Raw genomic sequence first — 18584 nt, 5'->3', positions numbered from 1 at the left:
GCTTTCAGGAAACACAGGAGTGTTCTGCGGGCTTCCCACAGTGTGCTTTGCTGGTTTCTTACAGTGTTTCCCTTGTTCTTTTCAGTTAGGTCCCATGCAATTACAGCAAAACAGGAGAGTATTTTATCTTTGTGGTAGCAATCTCCTTGTGGGAGGGGGTTTGGAAACAGTGATGTGTTTTTTGAGCCATAAAAGCTTTGGATTTTTATTACCTCTTTATTACCTCTTTCAGAGTATTTTGAAATAAAGCCACTGTATAAGTCACTTTTGATTTCCTTGCCTTTAATTTCTCTCATGGTCTTGGTCTGTAGATTGATTTTTCTATGTGCAATGTTATCATAGCAAGAGACTGTAATTCTACCAGAACGTCCCACTTCTACCTACTAAATTATATTTGATATGCATTTTGTATGCTGCAGTAAGGAAAACTTGAAAGACTTGTATGAGACTTTCTTCTTCTGTTATTATTTTAAAAAGGCTTGCCTTTACATGCAGACTGCATGTGTAAAGTCATACCTCCATCTTAAACCAAATTAGCTTTCAAATGCAGAGGAGCTTTGAGTGTGATAGTTCACTGATCACTGAGCAAAGCTTTTTTCTTAAATTATCAGTAGTAGAAGAAATGTATCAAAAATGAGGCAATGAGGCAGAACATTCAAATCATTTTGTGTTTGCAGGAATACATAAAATTAAATTGAAAACTGGCTTAGGACCTCTTCATTGAAATCTGCAACTGCCAGTTTTAAAGATGTGTTTTTAGCTGACTGTAGGAATTTGAATCTTTTCCTTCATACAGATGAAAGATTTTCCAGCTCCAACTAGTAATGTTAAAACTTTTTCTGATCAAGGATATGAGCTGTTGGAGCATTTAAAATGCACAAAGTGTGTATGTGTGTTTCCTTTCAGAAGTTTAGCAGGCTGAGCCTTTGGCCAAGAGTCAGAACAGTTGGAACTTTGCAGACTACACAGCTAATCCAAGAGGGCTGCCAGTTGGCATAAATGACTTCCATATATAAAACTTAATGCAATTTACATTGAGGTTTTTGTTGGTTTTTCATGGCAGTCTGAGAATTTCCTTGTTTCCCAGGATTTCTTGGGTTTTGCTTATTGTATTTATGGTGTGTTATGCTTCTGATCAGAGCAGGAGTTAAAAGGTTCCCCTGCTAAAATATCCCTCTCACAGATTGAAATTCACATTGGAAGGTTTTTCTCTTTAGCTAAATTTGGCACTTCTCAATCTTTTTATTTCCTTTTTTTTTTTTTTTTTTCATTAAGACTTTTTAAAGGGGGCTTAAACTAGCTTCTAGAAACAGAACAATTTAGAAAAGGATGTATGCACATTTGAACTTACTCAGGAGAAGAGACAGGGCAAAAATTTTGGGAAAGTATTAAATTAAGAGGAAGAAAATTTATATACTTTTTGTTTTATGAACGTGGGATTCATGGAAAATCTAACTTGCATGGTATTGCCAAAATTTGGATGAGAGTTCACAGAGTTCACACTGCAGTGAGCTTTACAAGATCTGTCAAAATATTGTTGAGTAATAAATACTTGGATTACAAGGACATTGAAAGTAAAAGAACATGTATTACTAATTTTGAAATACAAATTGAAAGTTCATTGTTTAGCTTTACAATAAATGACATTTGGCAGTTTTTCTGCCAAAACATATTAAATCATTCTTGTATTCAGTAAAATAGTTGTCATTGCTTGATCTCAGTGTAGGCTTATTTACTGAAATAAAAGGTCCAGTTGCCTGTCGATGGAATTTTAGGCCCTTCCAAAGTACTAATTAAAAACATTATGACAAAATAAGAAAAGTAATAGGCATCTTCTACTTCTGATTACCTCAAGTTTTTCTTAAGGTACTGTGATACCTGGGTATTTCCAAGGGATTCTTATGTGTAGGTGGCTATTTAAAAATAGTTGTATATTGCAGAGAACAGTTGTGGTATTACCTCTCCCAGGTGTTTTAGACATTAAGCTGAAAATTGTATTTTTCACCTGGAGGTATTAAATGATAGCTTTTAACTTGTTTGATAAGCCTGTGGGACTTATTTCCTGTTAGCCATCTGGGAATTCAGGAATCATGATATGGTTAAAGATGCTATCCATGTGCAATTTTGACATCATGCTGGTCATACTCCAGCTGTAGATTCTTTATTTCTGGCCTTTTAATTTTCTCTGATTAGCTAACAGCACCTTCTCTGGTTCAAGCTATAGATTTTCTGAGTCTTTACTTAGGATTTGTAATCAAAATTGGATGTGTGTGCTTGTCTGTGAGACAACGCTGGGAAATTTCAGCTGGCCTGCATAATTTCATGAGAATTCCCAGTGCCACTAATTAATCCATGATGGTCTGTTTTGACTTGGTTCTGTCTGCAAAGCAAGGGCATTGTTTTTATCTCTGTGTTTTCCTGCCTACTTTATTTCTCATAACAAAGTTTGAAGCTGTTGCACTGGCAGATTTGTATTGCCAATCTCTACCACTGATGCACTTTTCTGGTAGCTGTAATTCAGGCCTCTGGATGACTGAAACCTGTCTTGCGCTGAAGTGATTGAGTAAACCTTAGTGATTCTTTAAACAAAACTTTAGCATGCATTACAACATTTTTGTATGCCTCGCATTACAGTGATGTGAGTGGGAGACCTTGCTCAAGAGACCTTTTCTTTGCTGCTGTTTCTTTCTTTCTTCTTGCCTCAGAATCTTTGAGAAACAGCGAAACTGGGAAGGCTGCTTTGGTGAAGTGTTCAGTGGCCCCTTTTCTAACGCTGTAGGATAATGCCTGCTTACAGCATTAGAAAACATCACTTTTAAAATTCACACGCACGCCTCTCACATGCCCCACCCGCCATGTGCCATGGGTGTAATTTGTGAAATTTTAATAAATACCTGTGTGAAAGTTAAATCTGGATGAGGGAGTGAAAGCCATGAACTCTGTACATTAAGATGCTATGGAAAATGTATCAGTGGGTGTTTTAGAAGCAATTTGAAAATCATCAAAAGAATGCACAAATCCAGGACAATATTCGCTTACAAATTCAGAATTAAGTTTGGATGAGAAGTATGTGATCCAGGATAATTCCATTTGGCTGTGGAGCCTAATGAATGGAGTCAAACTGGCTGACTCCTGTAATTTGTTAAATGAAAAAACGGAAATTTTTTTTGTCAAATGAAATGCTACAACTACTATAGAAACTTTACTCAGAAAACAGATGTGGATTGAAAAGCCATGAATGTAAGGTTTTTAAAATTTAAAATAAACACACAGTTTAGGGGCTAAATAGAAATGACTAAAAGAGATCTCATGCTAACTGCTTCAAAGAACTAGATTTAGTTTTTATAAAGAATCCATTCCAGTGTTTTTTAGGCTGCCTGGCCTACTGCCTTCTCCTCTGCTTACAGGAAGGAAGGGAAGAGGAGTGTGAAGGGTTTGTACCACTGTCCTTCTAAGGGACAAGTCCGTAAGAAATACTCAGTGTTTAAATCTCTGAGGGTGTGGTATTAATGTTTGTAGCCCAAACTTCATATCCCAAATTAGAAAGAATTAAAACTAGAAGCAGATGACAGTGCTTTAAGTATTCTTTTTTAAAATACACTGCTGTCTCTTCTTAGAGGAATATATGAAGGCAAGTTATTCTGTGAAAATTACTGTAAACTGCTAGAGACCACAATGGGTAATTCTAGGGATGGCTCCAGAGCAGAACTTCATAGACGAGGCAGCCTTTGGAACAAACACTTTGAAGACCAAAATGCTGACTTTTTGTGAACCAATCTTTCAAAAGCTAAACATTTTCATTACATTTATTCCAGGAATGAAATGTGTTTTCTTTAACATTTGTCTTTTGATTCTTGCATGGTAAACTAATTTAGAGCTACCAGGCTTCTACACTTGCAAAATGCAGAAATAGTCTTTGTGAAAGTGTTCAAGACAGTTAATGAAACTGATGAGATTCTACATGATCTTCCTACTGATAACTTTTCTTTAATTATAAGCCTCTAAGAAATGGGATCTTTTTTTCAAATGCAGTATACATTAATCTTCTCTTTAATAAGAAGAAAAAATAAATGTAGGGAGAGGATATGCATATGAAAATAAACCACCTCCTCTTTAGTCTAGATTCACAGTGCTTGTGCAACAGATGTGACTCCAGTGTATTGCTATGTACAGATTCAAAGATAATTGAATCCTTCTGTAGTAGCTATTAAAAATGGGTAAATGCTGTATTTCCAGATCAAAATGAAACTGAGAGATATGAAGAATTTTGGAAGAACTGTGTGAGAAGGGGGGCAGGAGGGAGGAAAAGAAGATAAAATTACTTTTTTGTGTTGCTAAAAACATTACTCTTTCTTTGCTCAACTTTAACACAAATATTTCAGATTATTTCTGCCAATTTCAAACAGCATCCTGAGACATAGCATAAAAGCCCTGTGCTAAAAGACATTTCCTATAGGAGCAGGCTGTCCCTTTGTGCCAAAAGATGAGCTGATGGGGAAGAAGACCAGCCTGGCTGAACAGGGAGCTTTTGCTGGAACTCTGGGAAAAAAGGAGTTTATGACTTTTGAAGGAAGAGGCAGGCAACTCAGGAAGAGTACCAGTATGTTGTTAAGTAATGTAGAGAGAAAATTAGAAAGGGAAGAACTTAATTTGTTCACTACTGTAAAATATAAGAAAAAGTGTTTTTATAAATATGTTAACAACAAAAAGAGGGCCAAGGAGAATCTCCCTCCTTTATTAGGTTCAGAGGGGGAACGTTGTCATCAAGGATGAGGAAGAGACTGAGGTATTTTATGCCTTCTTTTCCTTAGTCTTCAACAGAAAGACCAAATATCCTCAGGGCAACCAGCCCTCTGAGCTGGTAGACAGGGACAGGGAGCAGAAGAGACCCCTGAAATCCAGGAGGAAGTAGTTAGTGACTTGCTGTGCTTGTGACTTGTGTGACTTAGACACAAGTCTATGGGACTAGATGAATTCATCCAAGGGTACTGAGAGAGCTGGCAGAAGAGCTCGCCTAGTCACTCCATCATTTTTCATTGGTCCTGGCTCACTAAGGGGACCCGGGTGTCTGGAAAGTTGACCAGTGTGACCCAGGTTCACAAGAAGGGCTGGAAGATCCAGAGAACTACAGGCCTGTCAGCCTGACCTCAGTGCTGAGAAAAGTTATGGAACAGATCATCTTGAGTGCCATCATTCTGCATGTACAGGACAACCAGGGGATCAGGCCCAGCCAGCAGGGGTCTGGGAAAGGCAGGTCCTGCTTGAGCAACCTGATCTCCTTTTATGACCAGGTACCCACCTAGGGAATGAGGGAAAGGCTGTAGATGTTTTCTCCTTCGATTTCAGTAATGCCTTTGTTACTGTCTCCTGCACATTCTGGAGCAACTGGCAGCCTATGGCTTGTACCAGTGGACTCTTCACGGGGTAAAATACTGGCTGGGTGGCTGGGCTCAGAGAGTGGTGGTGAATAGAGTTACATCCAGTTGTGTTGGTGCTGCAACCAGTTCAGTCTGATATCCTTATCAGTGATTTGGATGAGGGCATCAAGTGCACTCTGAATAAGTTCTCAGATGACACTAAGGGTCTTCAGTGCAAAAAAAAGCAAGCTGGAAAAATATTTTTGATAATTGTATTATTAATTATGACTGCATCTTTTTTTGTTAGAAGAGCATAAAGAAATAGTGATCACTGTTTTCTCCATATAATCAAACAATAATAATACATATAATGTATTTTTTTCTCTCAGTTTTCTTTTACAAGGAATGAAGAACAGTGAATTTGAGCAAAATGATTTTACCATTATTATGGTTAAACCTCTGTTTCTCTACTAGGAAAGCAAACTGTAATCAACCACTTAGCTGTTACTGAATTACACTTATCTCCACTTCGCCTGTTTAACTTCCCATAAGCATGCTAAGCACCTCTTTAGAATGCATTGACCTCTGATTATTTCTTGCTTTATGTATCCCTTAGCCCACATTGCAGAAGTGAAAAAAAAAATCCTACTGGTAAACAGTGCAGAATAATACAGTCTGCTTTTATTTTATTTATTTTGTATACAGGATGAAATTTTTACATCTTTATGTCCTCCAAAAATCAAAATTCCAGGCACAAGGGTTGAATTTCATGCTGTGAAGTGACACTGATGAAACTTGTTTTTATGTAATGGACCAAATTCACTGTTGCAGTAAGGTGAAAAATTAAATCATTCAGGCTTTTGCCTGTTTGATTATCAAGTTGCAAAAATTATAGTCATGCCATAAGCTGTAGTTTTGTGATCTTTCTAAATCACAAGATAGGTGTTTGTGGGAGTTGTGCAGTGGAACCTATACATTAATACACCTATGTTAATGGCTTTAATGTTTTTCTGGAGTCAAAGCATGACTGGTAAAGCTGGCTTTATGCTTGAGTGAGAGCATTTCACTTTCTTTTCACTGGAGGAATTTTCAGCCTGGCAGCAATAGTATTATAATAACTGCCAGCTGCTCACTTGGCACAAGAGTGCCTAGAAACAAGAGGAATAGCCCAGTGCATTATACATATAATTTACTTTTCTCTAAGGTGAAGGGCTAGGCCTCATAAATATTTTGATCTGGTCTTTGATGGCTTTTGTACACATCAGTCTAAAAATATGCATGTGGATCACAACTTGTAGATTTTATTTTGGAGTACATTGGAGTAATTCCCACCAGTAGGGAAGATCTAGGAAAAGAAGTTATTGTGAGAGATTCTTTTGTGAGTGGGTGGTCAAGAATGAAGGAAAACCTGTATGTTTAAGCAGATGGACCTCCCTTATTTTATACCATGTATTGGGTATGCAAGATTATTATCTCCCTAAATATTGGATAGTTTTGAACTAGTCTTCACATCAAAAGAATAAGGTTCAAGACATTATTTGTAAGGTAGAAACTCTGGAATGGAAATGAGACATTTTTATATCCTCAACTCTTCTTGCCCACCACTGTCAGGACAATGACACAGCAGAAAATAGATCTGGAAGAGTAAAGAGAAGCAATCATTGGTGCCTTTCTCTGTGTATAAACCCACACAGCTGCAAGCCACAGGGCATTTCTTACTCACAGTGCCACTCTTCTCTTAGGTGTTTAAAATTGGCTTAAAAAACTACAGTGTACCAAAGGAGAAACCAGGAAAGACTACGATCCTTTTAGCATCTTTATTTCTAAATAATTTAATGATATTTGGAAACAGACCATGCAGTGCTAGGAAGGCATGGTGATTTCTGGTGGTCTCATTTTGAGAGAGAAGTTTTGCTCTGATCTTGTAGTGGGCTTGACCATAAGTTTCTCAGGAACAGGCATTGAGACACCCAAGAAAGGTAGTGCCAGTAGGTGCTGTCTGCATCCCCAGGTTGCAAGCTTCTTGCATCTCCACATCTAATTTCTTACAGTGGACAGTCTCCAGTGAAATTACAGATAACTGGAATTCAGGCCATTTCATCTACATCCATGAGGGAAGGAGAAAATTCTCCTTGTCGTGAGGACATCTGGGGTGTGCATGGGAGTATAACATGGGAAATTCTGAGCTCTAAAGGAGCATATGTGATTTGAAGCATGTGGCTTAATTTTCTTTATGGTTCTTTACTTAAAATACATAGTAATGCCTTCTTTCTTGGCAGGATTCCTCTGTCTTAGATTCTTTATAGATGGAGTTGTCTCTTATTCAAAGTCTCATACTGCAGTCAACTAATGAACCTCTGATCTCAGCTGCTGGTGTAATGTAAGCAAATGCTGCTTTACTGTAACAAAATATAGTAAATATGCTATAATGCTGCTTTAGTGATACTTTTTTTATGAGATTTGTGCCAAGCTGATGTATTTAGAATGAATGGGGAAACAATATTCTGATTGAAAGCAACTGCAAAAACCAACTTACTACGTAAATTCCATACTTTCTGCTGGGAGTTCCCACACCTAACAGTTGCAGTTCTCTCTAAATCCTGTCTGAGATGTAGACAAGATGGTGAAGAAATGAAAAACATGGAAGAAAGATAGATAATACAACTTAGAAGTTTCCCATGCAGAATCTCGGTACTAACTGTAAGGAAAACGTGACTGACTCTCTCCTCGTTCTTCCCCGTTGTTTTTGTTGTAGTACTGGGACAATGGTATATCCATGTTTGTGCTTTCTTCCTGCCACATATGCATAACACCTGTGGTTCATGAGAATCTGGGAGGAGGTGGTTCTTTCTCTTCCCTTTATGCTTTTTGTACTACTTATTCTCCCCCCCCCTTCCTTCTGAAGGTACAGGGCAATGAAAGAAGGAATTTAACCAGATTTATGCTTTTTCTTTCTTGTACAGCTGTATGTGTCGTGGGATATTACAATTGGGTTTGTTTCTACTGCCCTTTGACTAAAGTTCCATCATATTTTTTGGTTTCCAGGCTTCTCTGACAGAAGGATAATAACACGCATGTGATCTGTTTCTGCTTCAGCTACTTACAGATTGTGAGTGGCAGTGGGGCTGACCAGCTGCAGTTTGTTTTTTGGAGTTACTGCCTCAGTTGCTTTGAGGAATAGAAAAAGAAATGGCTTCTCTACAGGTTAAGGGTCGGAGGAGGACTTCTTTCTGCAGTGGCAGCAGACAGTGAAACACTCTTTTTCCATGCATGTTCTTTTCCTTTTGAAGGAAAAGCTTTCAGTGCCCTGTTCAAAATAAATGTAGTTACAGAAAATACCATCACCAAATTTATCCTGACTTGTCTCAGCAGAAGTAGCAAAATTGAGAGTGGAATTTTGATTCTATGAAGTAGTCAGTTCAGATGACAGAATAAGAGCACTAGGGAATCCCTAAAGTATGATGCTTCTGTGGGACTGTGTTGTCCCATTTGATCTGACTGTTCACTAAATGATCACTGGCCGAGCTTCCTCATCAAAGCCCAAACTGATGCAAACAATATTGGGTGACGTTAGGTCTAAATGGCGGTTGAAATGCTTAAATTGTAAAATTTTACAATTTTTAGCTGCTTTTGTTTGTATGTTTACTTAGGTTTTATGTCTTCCTCATCTGTGGGGTTGCACTGTTCTAAGATGAGCCCTACTGGATGAGGTAGAGTTTTAAGTGTTGCACACTGATGCCTCCCAATGACCAGTATAAAGCAGCACATGATCCATATTTGTAAAAATATTTATACAAAATAAAAAAACTCTTCACCTCCCTCACTCATAATACCATAATTACATCACCTTTTAAAGTAACTGTTAAACATATCACATACCAGCCATCAAGTGTCTTTGTGTTTAATTCCCATTTAATGTTGGGCTGTGATTGCATATTACCAAGCAAGGGGAGGACAGAACACTTTAAAATGCTTGTTGATTTTGCTTTTGTATTTTTAACACAATAGTCAGGATTCCATGGAAGCTAAAATAGAAATCAGTGTACTCCTAATCTTTAAAAAGTAATATTAATTAAAAAAAATAAGTGGAAATATCAATGTAAGTAAAATTTTATCTACCGTCTTTTGGTGTCAAAATATTTTGCAGTCTAAAGAGCCAGTTGTATTATTTAAAGAATGTCTTCTCATTTTGACTATTTTCATGCTTTAAAAATTAGCATTCTCTGCATGTTCCTATCTCTTTCTTGTCTTTTTCCTGTCATAACTGTATTTAAATAAAACTACCATAAAACAACTCATTTATGAACACTGAATTAAAAAAAAAAAAAAGTATTTTAAGGAACAACCTAAAAATCCAGGAAATTGACATAATCTTTCAGAGACAGTGCTTGGTTCAAGGTCAGACCATTGATCTTTTGCCCAAACTACATAATTTAAAATGGTGTTTTTAGCACAGCATTTGTCTGCTAATATCAGTCCTTTTCTGTATGTTTATATTGATGGAATGTAATGAAATTACATTTATTCTGATGAATAATGGCTGCCTGGTAAACTTGCCACCTACCTACAGCGACTCTTATGAATATTTGATAATAATAAGTAGTAGGAACTTCACTGTGTTTCTTACATGCACTTAAAACCAGCACCACAGGAGTACCTTTTGTTCTGCTTTTTTGCTTGGGGTAAGCAGTATGATATTTATATTAATATTAAATATGATACACATCTAACATATTCTTGTTCCTAATACTAGGAGTTCTGTTTAAATCATCATTCTGTTGTTTTAGGAGGAAAAGGTTGAAAGATGGAAGACACAATTTTTAACATTTAAAGTTGTAGTTTAAGATGAGGCAGGGTCAGCTGGTCAATCTTACACGCCTATGAATTAGCAGTTGAGAAAAAGGAAAAAATACAGTGAGCTATAGTCACCATTTTGCAGATGCAGATATATTGTACAAGGTGTCTAAAATTAGTGTCTGTAGGTCAACAGTTTTTAGACCTCTGTACAATGTCTTTGCTTTGTGCATTATCACCTTACAGATCCTATAGGCAGCACTAGTTTTGTGTCATATATTGCAAATTAGACAAAATCTGTCAGCAACAGGCAGGACCTTTTATTGTCTCTTCATCTGGTTTCTTTTTTTGTAGATGTGTAATAGAGGGTCTTCACCTTGTATGCTGTTTCAAGGTGTTTTGGTGTGAAGCTGGTATCAAAACCCACATTTCTGATTTAATTGTGTTCAATTGAGATTCTTGATTGCGATTCTCTTATTTGCATATTTGAAAACTTAGCGCTTTCATTATCCAACTTGCTTTACAGACTATGTTCGAAACAGTTGCTGTATTTTGTTTAATTACATACTTTTCCTTCTGAGACTTGCAAGGCATGTTATGCAGCTATATTTTTCCGTACTCAAGTGGTGAGGACTACAGCAACAGCTCTGACATTGATAGGTAGATGGTTCAGTTACTTAAAATAATCTGGCATAATAGTTACTAGAATTCTTTTTTTCAGTAGCTCTTGCATATTGAGAGTGTAAAATCCATAATTTTATTAATGCTTCTAATAGCAGTTTTCTTGAAAAGCAGTGCTTCACAGAATTTGTTTTTCTTTCAGGGAATCAGTTTCCTCCTGTTGCGGCTCAGGATCTTCAGTTTGTTCTGAAAGCTGGATACCTGGAAAAACGTAGAAAAGGTAAGCCTAGTTATCTTTGTGAAAGCTAGTGCATATTTAATGTCTGGGAAGTCTGTATGTCTGTATTTGATGCTGTACACATGAACAACTTTATACAGGAGTGATAAATAAAATGAGAAGAAGCTGAAATGCTGAAGCATTATCGCAAAAGAAGCATAGCACATAACTGCTTCTATAGTAGTATTGCAAGAAAATCCTATTTATTTACTAACACAATCATGCTGTGAAAGTCCAGTCAGCCATAATTCAGAGACTTTCAGATATTTTTGAAGAGAACATTCGGAACGTATGTACAAATACCATATGTTGACTTCATGTTTCAGTGAGCATCAAGATTTATTTTCCTTCAAGAGGGCAAATATTGATCTCAGCTTTGGTTCAGTCAATATTTACCTTGATTCAATAAATCTTATATTGTCACTTTAATACCCACTTAATGCTGCGATAACTCTAGGAAATATTTAGGAAGTTGTTCATTATTTCCTTATATTTAATGTTACACATGACCTCCCTCTTTATGTGATTTCAAATTCTTATTTGTTTTCTTACCATCAATTTTTATTTCTAATTTTCTTCTCAGTGCCATGCATTTCCTTAGTTCCCTTTCCTTAATGTCTTTTCCTAGCTCCTCCTCCCTCTTACCTCACCCTTGAAAAGAAGTAACACATTTTTGTTCAATAATGGCATAAACTGACATAACACGTGTTGTATTAATTTCAGACCACAGTTTTCTTGGCTTTGAATGGCAGAAACGTTGGTGTGCTATCAGCAAGACAGTCTTCTATTACTATGGAAGCGACAAAGGTATACTTACAACAATTATGAAAGCAATGATGTTTTAATGCACAAAAGGATATGAGAGATTTATTAGAATTGAAAACTGTGAATAAAAGGTAATTTTAAGAAATGGAATGAAGCTTTTAAAAGAAAGTTATTTTCTTTTAAACAATTCTTGGACAGTGCTGTGAATTTTTAAAATGTGTAAATATTCGTCAGAACCTGTCAGTGTTTTTTAAGGCAGGGAAGCTGAGGAAAAAAAAAAATTAAGTTTATTTTAAAGCTACTTTGTTTGCTAATAACAGCTGGCTGTTCAGTTTGGTAGTGTGCTGGTACTCAACTGTTTTGCTAGACAGAAAATGTTCTTTCTCTCCAAATAGGATGTTAATTTGAAAACATCCTCTAGTAATTATACCTTCCGAGTTCCTTAGAGATGGTTCTATCCAGGAAAATATTAATCTAAAAGCTGCATAGTGGAGTTCTTTGTTTCTTTTTAAATAGTTTATGCTCTGGAAAAGCTAGAAATTAAGTAATGTATTTATCTGAAGTCAGCAATGGAAACTAAAGCAAACTTCTGAAGGTGACTTTTTGAATTTAAATGGCCAGTTTGGAAAGAATCTAGCATAAATGTAATATTACTTTGAATTTTTGAAATTGACAGTAAAATAAAACATATTTAAATTCTGTGCCATGTGCATTTGATGTTTAAGGGTAAACAAAATGATACATAATTATATCTCAGTAAATTTTAAAGTACAATAATGTCTTCCCTCTCCCCCACCCCCCAAAAAAACATTCCAGGACAAACCATCCATTGAAGTTTTTTTTTTCCTTTTTTTTTGTTTGTCTTTTTATTTTTGAGATTACTGCAGGTAGTTTTTATATCAGCTTTTTTTATTCAAAGACTAATATAATTTACTCCAGTTTGTTTCCTTCCTTGGTATATTGACTTATTTAAGCTTGTCCTCTCTTTAACACCACAAGAAATAAAGGGTCTAATTGTAAGTCCGGTTTTCATTTTGCTAGTTTCCCATCATGTCCTCTTTTCAGTTTTGCCAGCATATCTGCTAAATGATGCTTTTTTTTTCCTATACTCTTTTCTTGAGATTTACAGGCTGATCAGTCTTCACAAACATGAAAAATCTTTGTTCAAAAATTTTGAGGAGATGTGGCATGATACTGATTTGGATTTGTCAGTACTGACTGATTTCTTTCTCTGGAAAATTATCTGGAATATATATTTAGTTATACATTGCCTAGTAATTTAAAAACAGCAATTTTTTTCAGAAGATATTGCTAGTTCATAAAGATTGTTCTTGATTATAATATCTTTGTATTTTTATCTGCTTTTTTTAGAAAAAAAAATGCTTGATTTTTTTTTTAAACATTCTTTTCCTTTTGGCTGTGCTAATGATTATTTATGCTTTCTAGCATATGGTCTTTGTATTAAGAAGGTAGGCATGTTGCCCACCTGGTCTTTGTCCTTTTTTTTTCTTTTTTCCTTTCTTTTCCAACAACCTGATTATCAAGTCTGTGTTGCAATTTTTAATACCTGTACTGGAAGTTAAGATGCATGGAAATACGTTCCCTAGCACTCAGAAAGTTGGTGTTATGTTAGGAATTAACTGTGATATTTTGTAGGATCTCTCTTGTTTATGAATCTATAGAGAGGGGTTTTTTGGCTAATGCATTTAGAGCTTTTGTAGGCTGCAGATTGTTTGGGGAAGGTCCTCCTATCCGTAACCTAAGGACGTGGGAGGAGCACATGGTCCATTGGAACTGTATTGAATCACGGAACCATTTACGTTGGGGAAGACCTCCAATATGATAGAGTCTAACCATTAATGCAGCACGTCCAGGCCCACCACTAAACCCTGTCCTAAGTGCCACATTTCCATGTGTAGTAAATACCTCCAGGGATGGTGGCTCCACCACTTCCCTGCATAGCCTCTTCCAATACATGACAACTCTTTCAGTGAAAAAAAATTGTCTAATACTCAATCTAAACTTTCTTTGGTGCAACTTGAGGCTATTTCTTCTTGTACTGTCACTTGGAAGAGACTCACCCCCACCTCATTACAACCTCCTTTCATGTAGTTGTAGAGAGCATGGCATGGTTGGACTCCAAGCAGTAATTCATGGGATTCACAGAGGAAGCAAACAAATCAGATGCATGAATTTCTGCCCTACCTCCATCGGATTGGTGCTTGTAGTGCAGAAAAAAACTAGTTAAGCATGGTGTACTGACTTAATCTTGTAATATGGGATGACTAAGTCACTCCTGAACTTGCCTTTGCATAAAAAAAGGTTTTTCTAGACTGGTCAGAGGTACTGTCTTCAGGCCTGTGATGCCATCGTATATAAAATTGCCTGTTGCAGTGCAGAAGCAGCTCACTGTCATTGAGCAGAAACTGGACACCAGCCATGGCAGGCTAGTATGCTGTCAAAAGTGAGCTGTCACCCTAATGGTTGTGAGAGTACGTGCTGCAGTTCATCACGCTGTTCAGCTGCAGAGTGTCAGCATGGATGAGGTGTGTGATGAGGCAATCCTGAGCAGCTCTGGCATTTACTCACTGCAACTGTTTTCACTCCCACTGTTGTGGCCAGCAGTGGTACCTGCTGTAGAATGCTCTTGTGCCGGGGGCCTCATTCTTTTATTGTGACCCTTGTGACCAGATAACTTGGACCATGTAGAAATTCAGAGTATGTTCTTACCAACTCTAGAACAGCACTGAAGTGTGTATTTGGTGGCTTTGTACAAATTGTGCATTTGGAGTTTTTTTTTTTCAATGCTTAGTTCCTGACTCTGCTAGAGCCTCTAGTGTTGGGGGATGTAATGCTGAGAGGCAGCAAGGATTTCTGCATCCATCTTGGCTTGTTTTGAATTGTGTCTGTTTTTAAAACCAGACCATAGGTGAATAAACTGTGAAAGCTATTTTGTGTCTGCAGTGATGTGTCTTTTGTTGAGCAAAGTTTGATTTTCATGCTTAAGTATCAGTGGAAATGTAACTGAGTGGTTAACATGAAGCTATAGGATGCCTTTTTATTATTTGTATAGATTTGTTGTTTCCAAAACAATTTTAGTTCTTCTAACTAAACTTCTCTCCTTATTGCATTGGGAAAGTAAGAAGTGTAAAAGTGTATAAAGCTCACAAACATGTAAGGAAGAGTTTCAGAATCATTTACTCTAAGCTGAATGATGGCAAAGTAAGACCTGGTCCAGAAGTATATAGTGCAAGATAAACCCTGTGAAATACAGTAAATGGCTGTGTGTTTGTGTGTGTGTTCACCTAAACAACTCCAAGCATCTCTTTGACAGTTGTGATGCCTGCAGGCCAGTGTATGTCCTTTCCCTGCTTTCTCTTCCATTTGCTATAGTGTTGGGTAGTGAAACAATGTAATTTATCCCAGCTATATAGATGGGTCTAAGTGAATCACCTGCATTTTGTCTCTTGATCGCTGATAAATGGAGTAGATAGAGAAAAAAGGCTTAAAGGTTTGAGCTAATCACGTGTCAAAAATAGGTGTTGTGGGAAGCACGTGTGTATTTATGCCTGTGCTGCGGTATCAGTTCCCAGCACGTGGCCCACAACATTACGGAGGATTGTGTTCAAATGTCAGAGTTGGGTGGGATTTTGAGAAGCTTGCCTGGTGCTCCTTCTCATAGTCTTTCCTTCTATAAATCTTTTATAGTCCTCTCTTTTCTTTTCTTCCATGCAGTTGCCCCCTGAATTGAGTACCCTGGTTCCCTATCATTTTTCTATATGATCTCTGGCTGTTCCTGTGTCCTCAGACACCGAGATGGTATGGATAACCTTTCAGACCTCAAACTGCCTGTGAATAAGGAAAGTTAATTTGTTGCTTTATAAATGATTGAATTAATGGCTTCATTACTTCTTTCTCACTAGGCCACAATGTTATATGCCCTTCTGTCTCAGCAAACTGGAGAGATCAGCTAAATGTTTAGCAAGACAGTAATTGATAACATTATGGTAATTTTTCCTCTGCTAATGGGCACTAAAAATTTATTTTCATTTTTATAACTTGAAAATGGTATCTGCCTGCCCGCCAGTAATATGATGTTAAAGAGGGGTATAATTCAGAGGCTTTTAGAAAAGTCCGAGTTTATTTTTTATTTTTCAATTTCTTTAGTTTTAACATGGACATGTTAGTTTTGGATTTCTCCAGTGGTGAACTACTTCTATTTGGGCAGAAAAGGGAATTATGCATGCTCAACAGGACTTTGTTGTAGCAGGGTGATGGCAATCAAAGGCATCTATCTAATGTGTACTGGGTCTTCTGCTGTGAGAGTATTAAATTCAGACCTCAAGACTCACACTTGTTGTTAATAATGCGTTATTTAAAGAATAACTACTGGGTATAAGCAAATAGAATACAAACAATTTAGTGCCCTAAATCACTTCCCTCCATTTCTTAATTATTTTACAATTTCAATTTCTCAGAGGACTAGATTAAGGGAAAAAAAAAGAAAAAAAGTTGATTACATTTTAGATCTGCTGTCTTAAAGGGAAGAACTTCTGTGTGTGCATTTGTCCAAAAGCTGGAAAAGGAATTACCATTTTGGAGATACTTACACTAAGCTATTTTTTGATAGCAGACATCCTGCACATGGAAAAGTATGTGAAACTACATTTAGCATGAAGCCATGTAAACTGTAAAACCTTACCGGCTCCTAATTTCAAGATGAAGAGAGTTAAATTATAGATTGTAATAGTATCTATAAATACTTTATCACTCTCTGAAATCTTTCTGTTGGCCTTTGTTCCTTGTGTCTTTCTCTGTAACTTCTTTCCTTTCTACTATCCCAGTCCTCTCTGTTCTTCAGAATGCACTAATTCTTTTTACATGTGCTAATAATATGAGCACATCGCCTTAGGCCTCAAATTTACAACCCAGTAATTTCAAGATCTCATTGAAGGTTTACCCTTCTTTGTTTTAAATGTTCCCATGGACTTAGTTACGCAAGGTTACTTCAAAACGCTTTTTCTCTGCTTCCCTTGAGACTCCCTTTACTCAATATAATATTAGCCCTGTTTCTGTTAACAACATTTAACTCTTTTTAGGAAAAATGAAGTTTATATGAGAGAAATGTTTAAAGGCTTTTAAATTTTATTCAGATCTGAATTTTCTCTATGTTAAATGTAGCCCCCATATTTATTTCTCTTAAATTTCTGTGTACTTTTTTTTTCAATACTTAGTTCCTGACTCTCCCCTCTGCTATACTTTTTATGATTTTAAATTTCTGATGCAAAATGATCTACACAGACCCAGATTTATTTTTCTTTTCTGTGCTTGACATGGGAAGCTGGGGAGAGAGGAGGTTGAGCATATGAGAGCAAAGGACAGCTTATGCTGAAATGAGATTTGGCTTCATTGTGGAACAAGTTATGTTTGATGATGTTCACAGTCCTTTTTATTTTTACAAGACTGATATGACACTTTTTGCATTTCTGTTTTATGTTTTTCTGGGACAACTTAAAGGTTTTCTGTTGTTGAATTGGAGTGACAATTTTTTCTTGAGAAAATAACACGCAGAAAAATCTTACTGTTCTTCAGAGAAGTGTGTTCCATCAGCATATGTTCTATGTTCATAGTTCTTCCTAAATATGCTGTTGTATTCCTGCCTGAGCAAAACTCTGGCTCTGATTTGGGGGTTCAAAATAAAAGTTAAGTATCTGTAATGTAAATGTGCTTCTTGAAGACTCCCACTATATAAACTAACAGCATCTAATTTTAAGTTTCCAAGTAAACTCTTAAGTCTTCAAAACTTTTAAATATCAGAAACTCTTTAATTCTCCCTAAAGCACAGTCTCCAGAAAATATTTCTGATATAAACAATTTAACTGGCAATGTGAAAGTTCACAGGAGTCGCTGTGGCCCCAACTTCAGAAAGCATCTTGAAACCAAAAGCCCAGGTCTGTCCAAACCCGTTTAGCTGCAAGCCTGTGCCAAGCAGTGAAGTCGAGGTGATTTTTGAGTCTGATGATCCCAGGAGGCTTCATTTAAGCCTGCACCTGACTGCTCTGCCTGGCCAAGCAGCTGCTGTGGGTCGTGGTTTGCTCCGTGGTGATCAGGCGATGGTCTGATCCTTTTCAGTTGGTCTTCAGTCCTAATGGAAAAGGTGTATTCTGCAAGAGCAAGTGGCATTTGTAGACCTCCCTTGTTTGTCACCATCAGAGCAGGCAGCTGAGCTATAGCTGACCGGTGTTCTGCCAGTCTGTATTTGTGGAGCCGTTTCTTAGGACATACTGATTCTTATCCTGGCTTGCTGCCACAGGGAGTGTGAATTCATACTACGTCTTTCAACTTTAACAGGTTCTGAATCAGGGCTGTGAAGTACCTCATTGTCTTAGAATTTCTTCATTTGCACTGCACTGGACTTTATTCAGAGGTTACTGCTAAGACAATTGGAAGTAAAAGCAGCGTTGCTAAGTCTAGTCTATTACTATAATGGTCATTGAAAGACTGTAATAGCAAAGGATGGATGTATATAAATATTTGGTGGTGTATACAGGTAATTTTCATTAGCACTGAAATAGTGTGTTCAGAGAGATAAGACAAAAACCGTATAAACAGAAAAACAATCAAATGGTATATGGATGTCATGCACCATCCCCTTCCAAAGTACAGCATCTTTGTGGTATAACTGCAATGCTCTTTGAAAGAACGAGTACCAGTGCAAAGATCGTTTGAGATTAGCTCTGTAAAAGTGTATTACCATAAAAGGGATCATC

The 18584-nt window shown here is 36.9% G+C and overlaps 1 protein-coding gene across 1 annotated transcript in view; it reads left to right on the top strand.

Moving 5' to 3' along the window:
- SKAP2 (src kinase associated phosphoprotein 2) overlaps positions 1-18584 on the top strand; it is a 121680-nt gene that overhangs the window by 60773 nt on the left and 42323 nt on the right. The window contains exons 5-6 of the mRNA XM_041411558.1: positions 10975-11052; positions 11773-11856. Of these exons, the coding sequence (XP_041267492.1) occupies positions 10975-11052; positions 11773-11856 (162 nt within the window). The remainder of the gene's footprint in view (positions 1-10974; positions 11053-11772; positions 11857-18584) is intronic.

Source organism: Onychostruthus taczanowskii, unplaced genomic scaffold, assembly GCF_017590055.1.
Source record: "Onychostruthus taczanowskii isolate IOZ18803 unplaced genomic scaffold, ASM1759005v1 scaffold36, whole genome shotgun sequence".
In the NCBI taxonomy this organism is placed as follows: domain Eukaryota; kingdom Metazoa; phylum Chordata; class Aves; order Passeriformes; family Passeridae; genus Onychostruthus; species Onychostruthus taczanowskii.
This window is presented reverse-complemented; position numbering and strand designations above follow the sequence as displayed.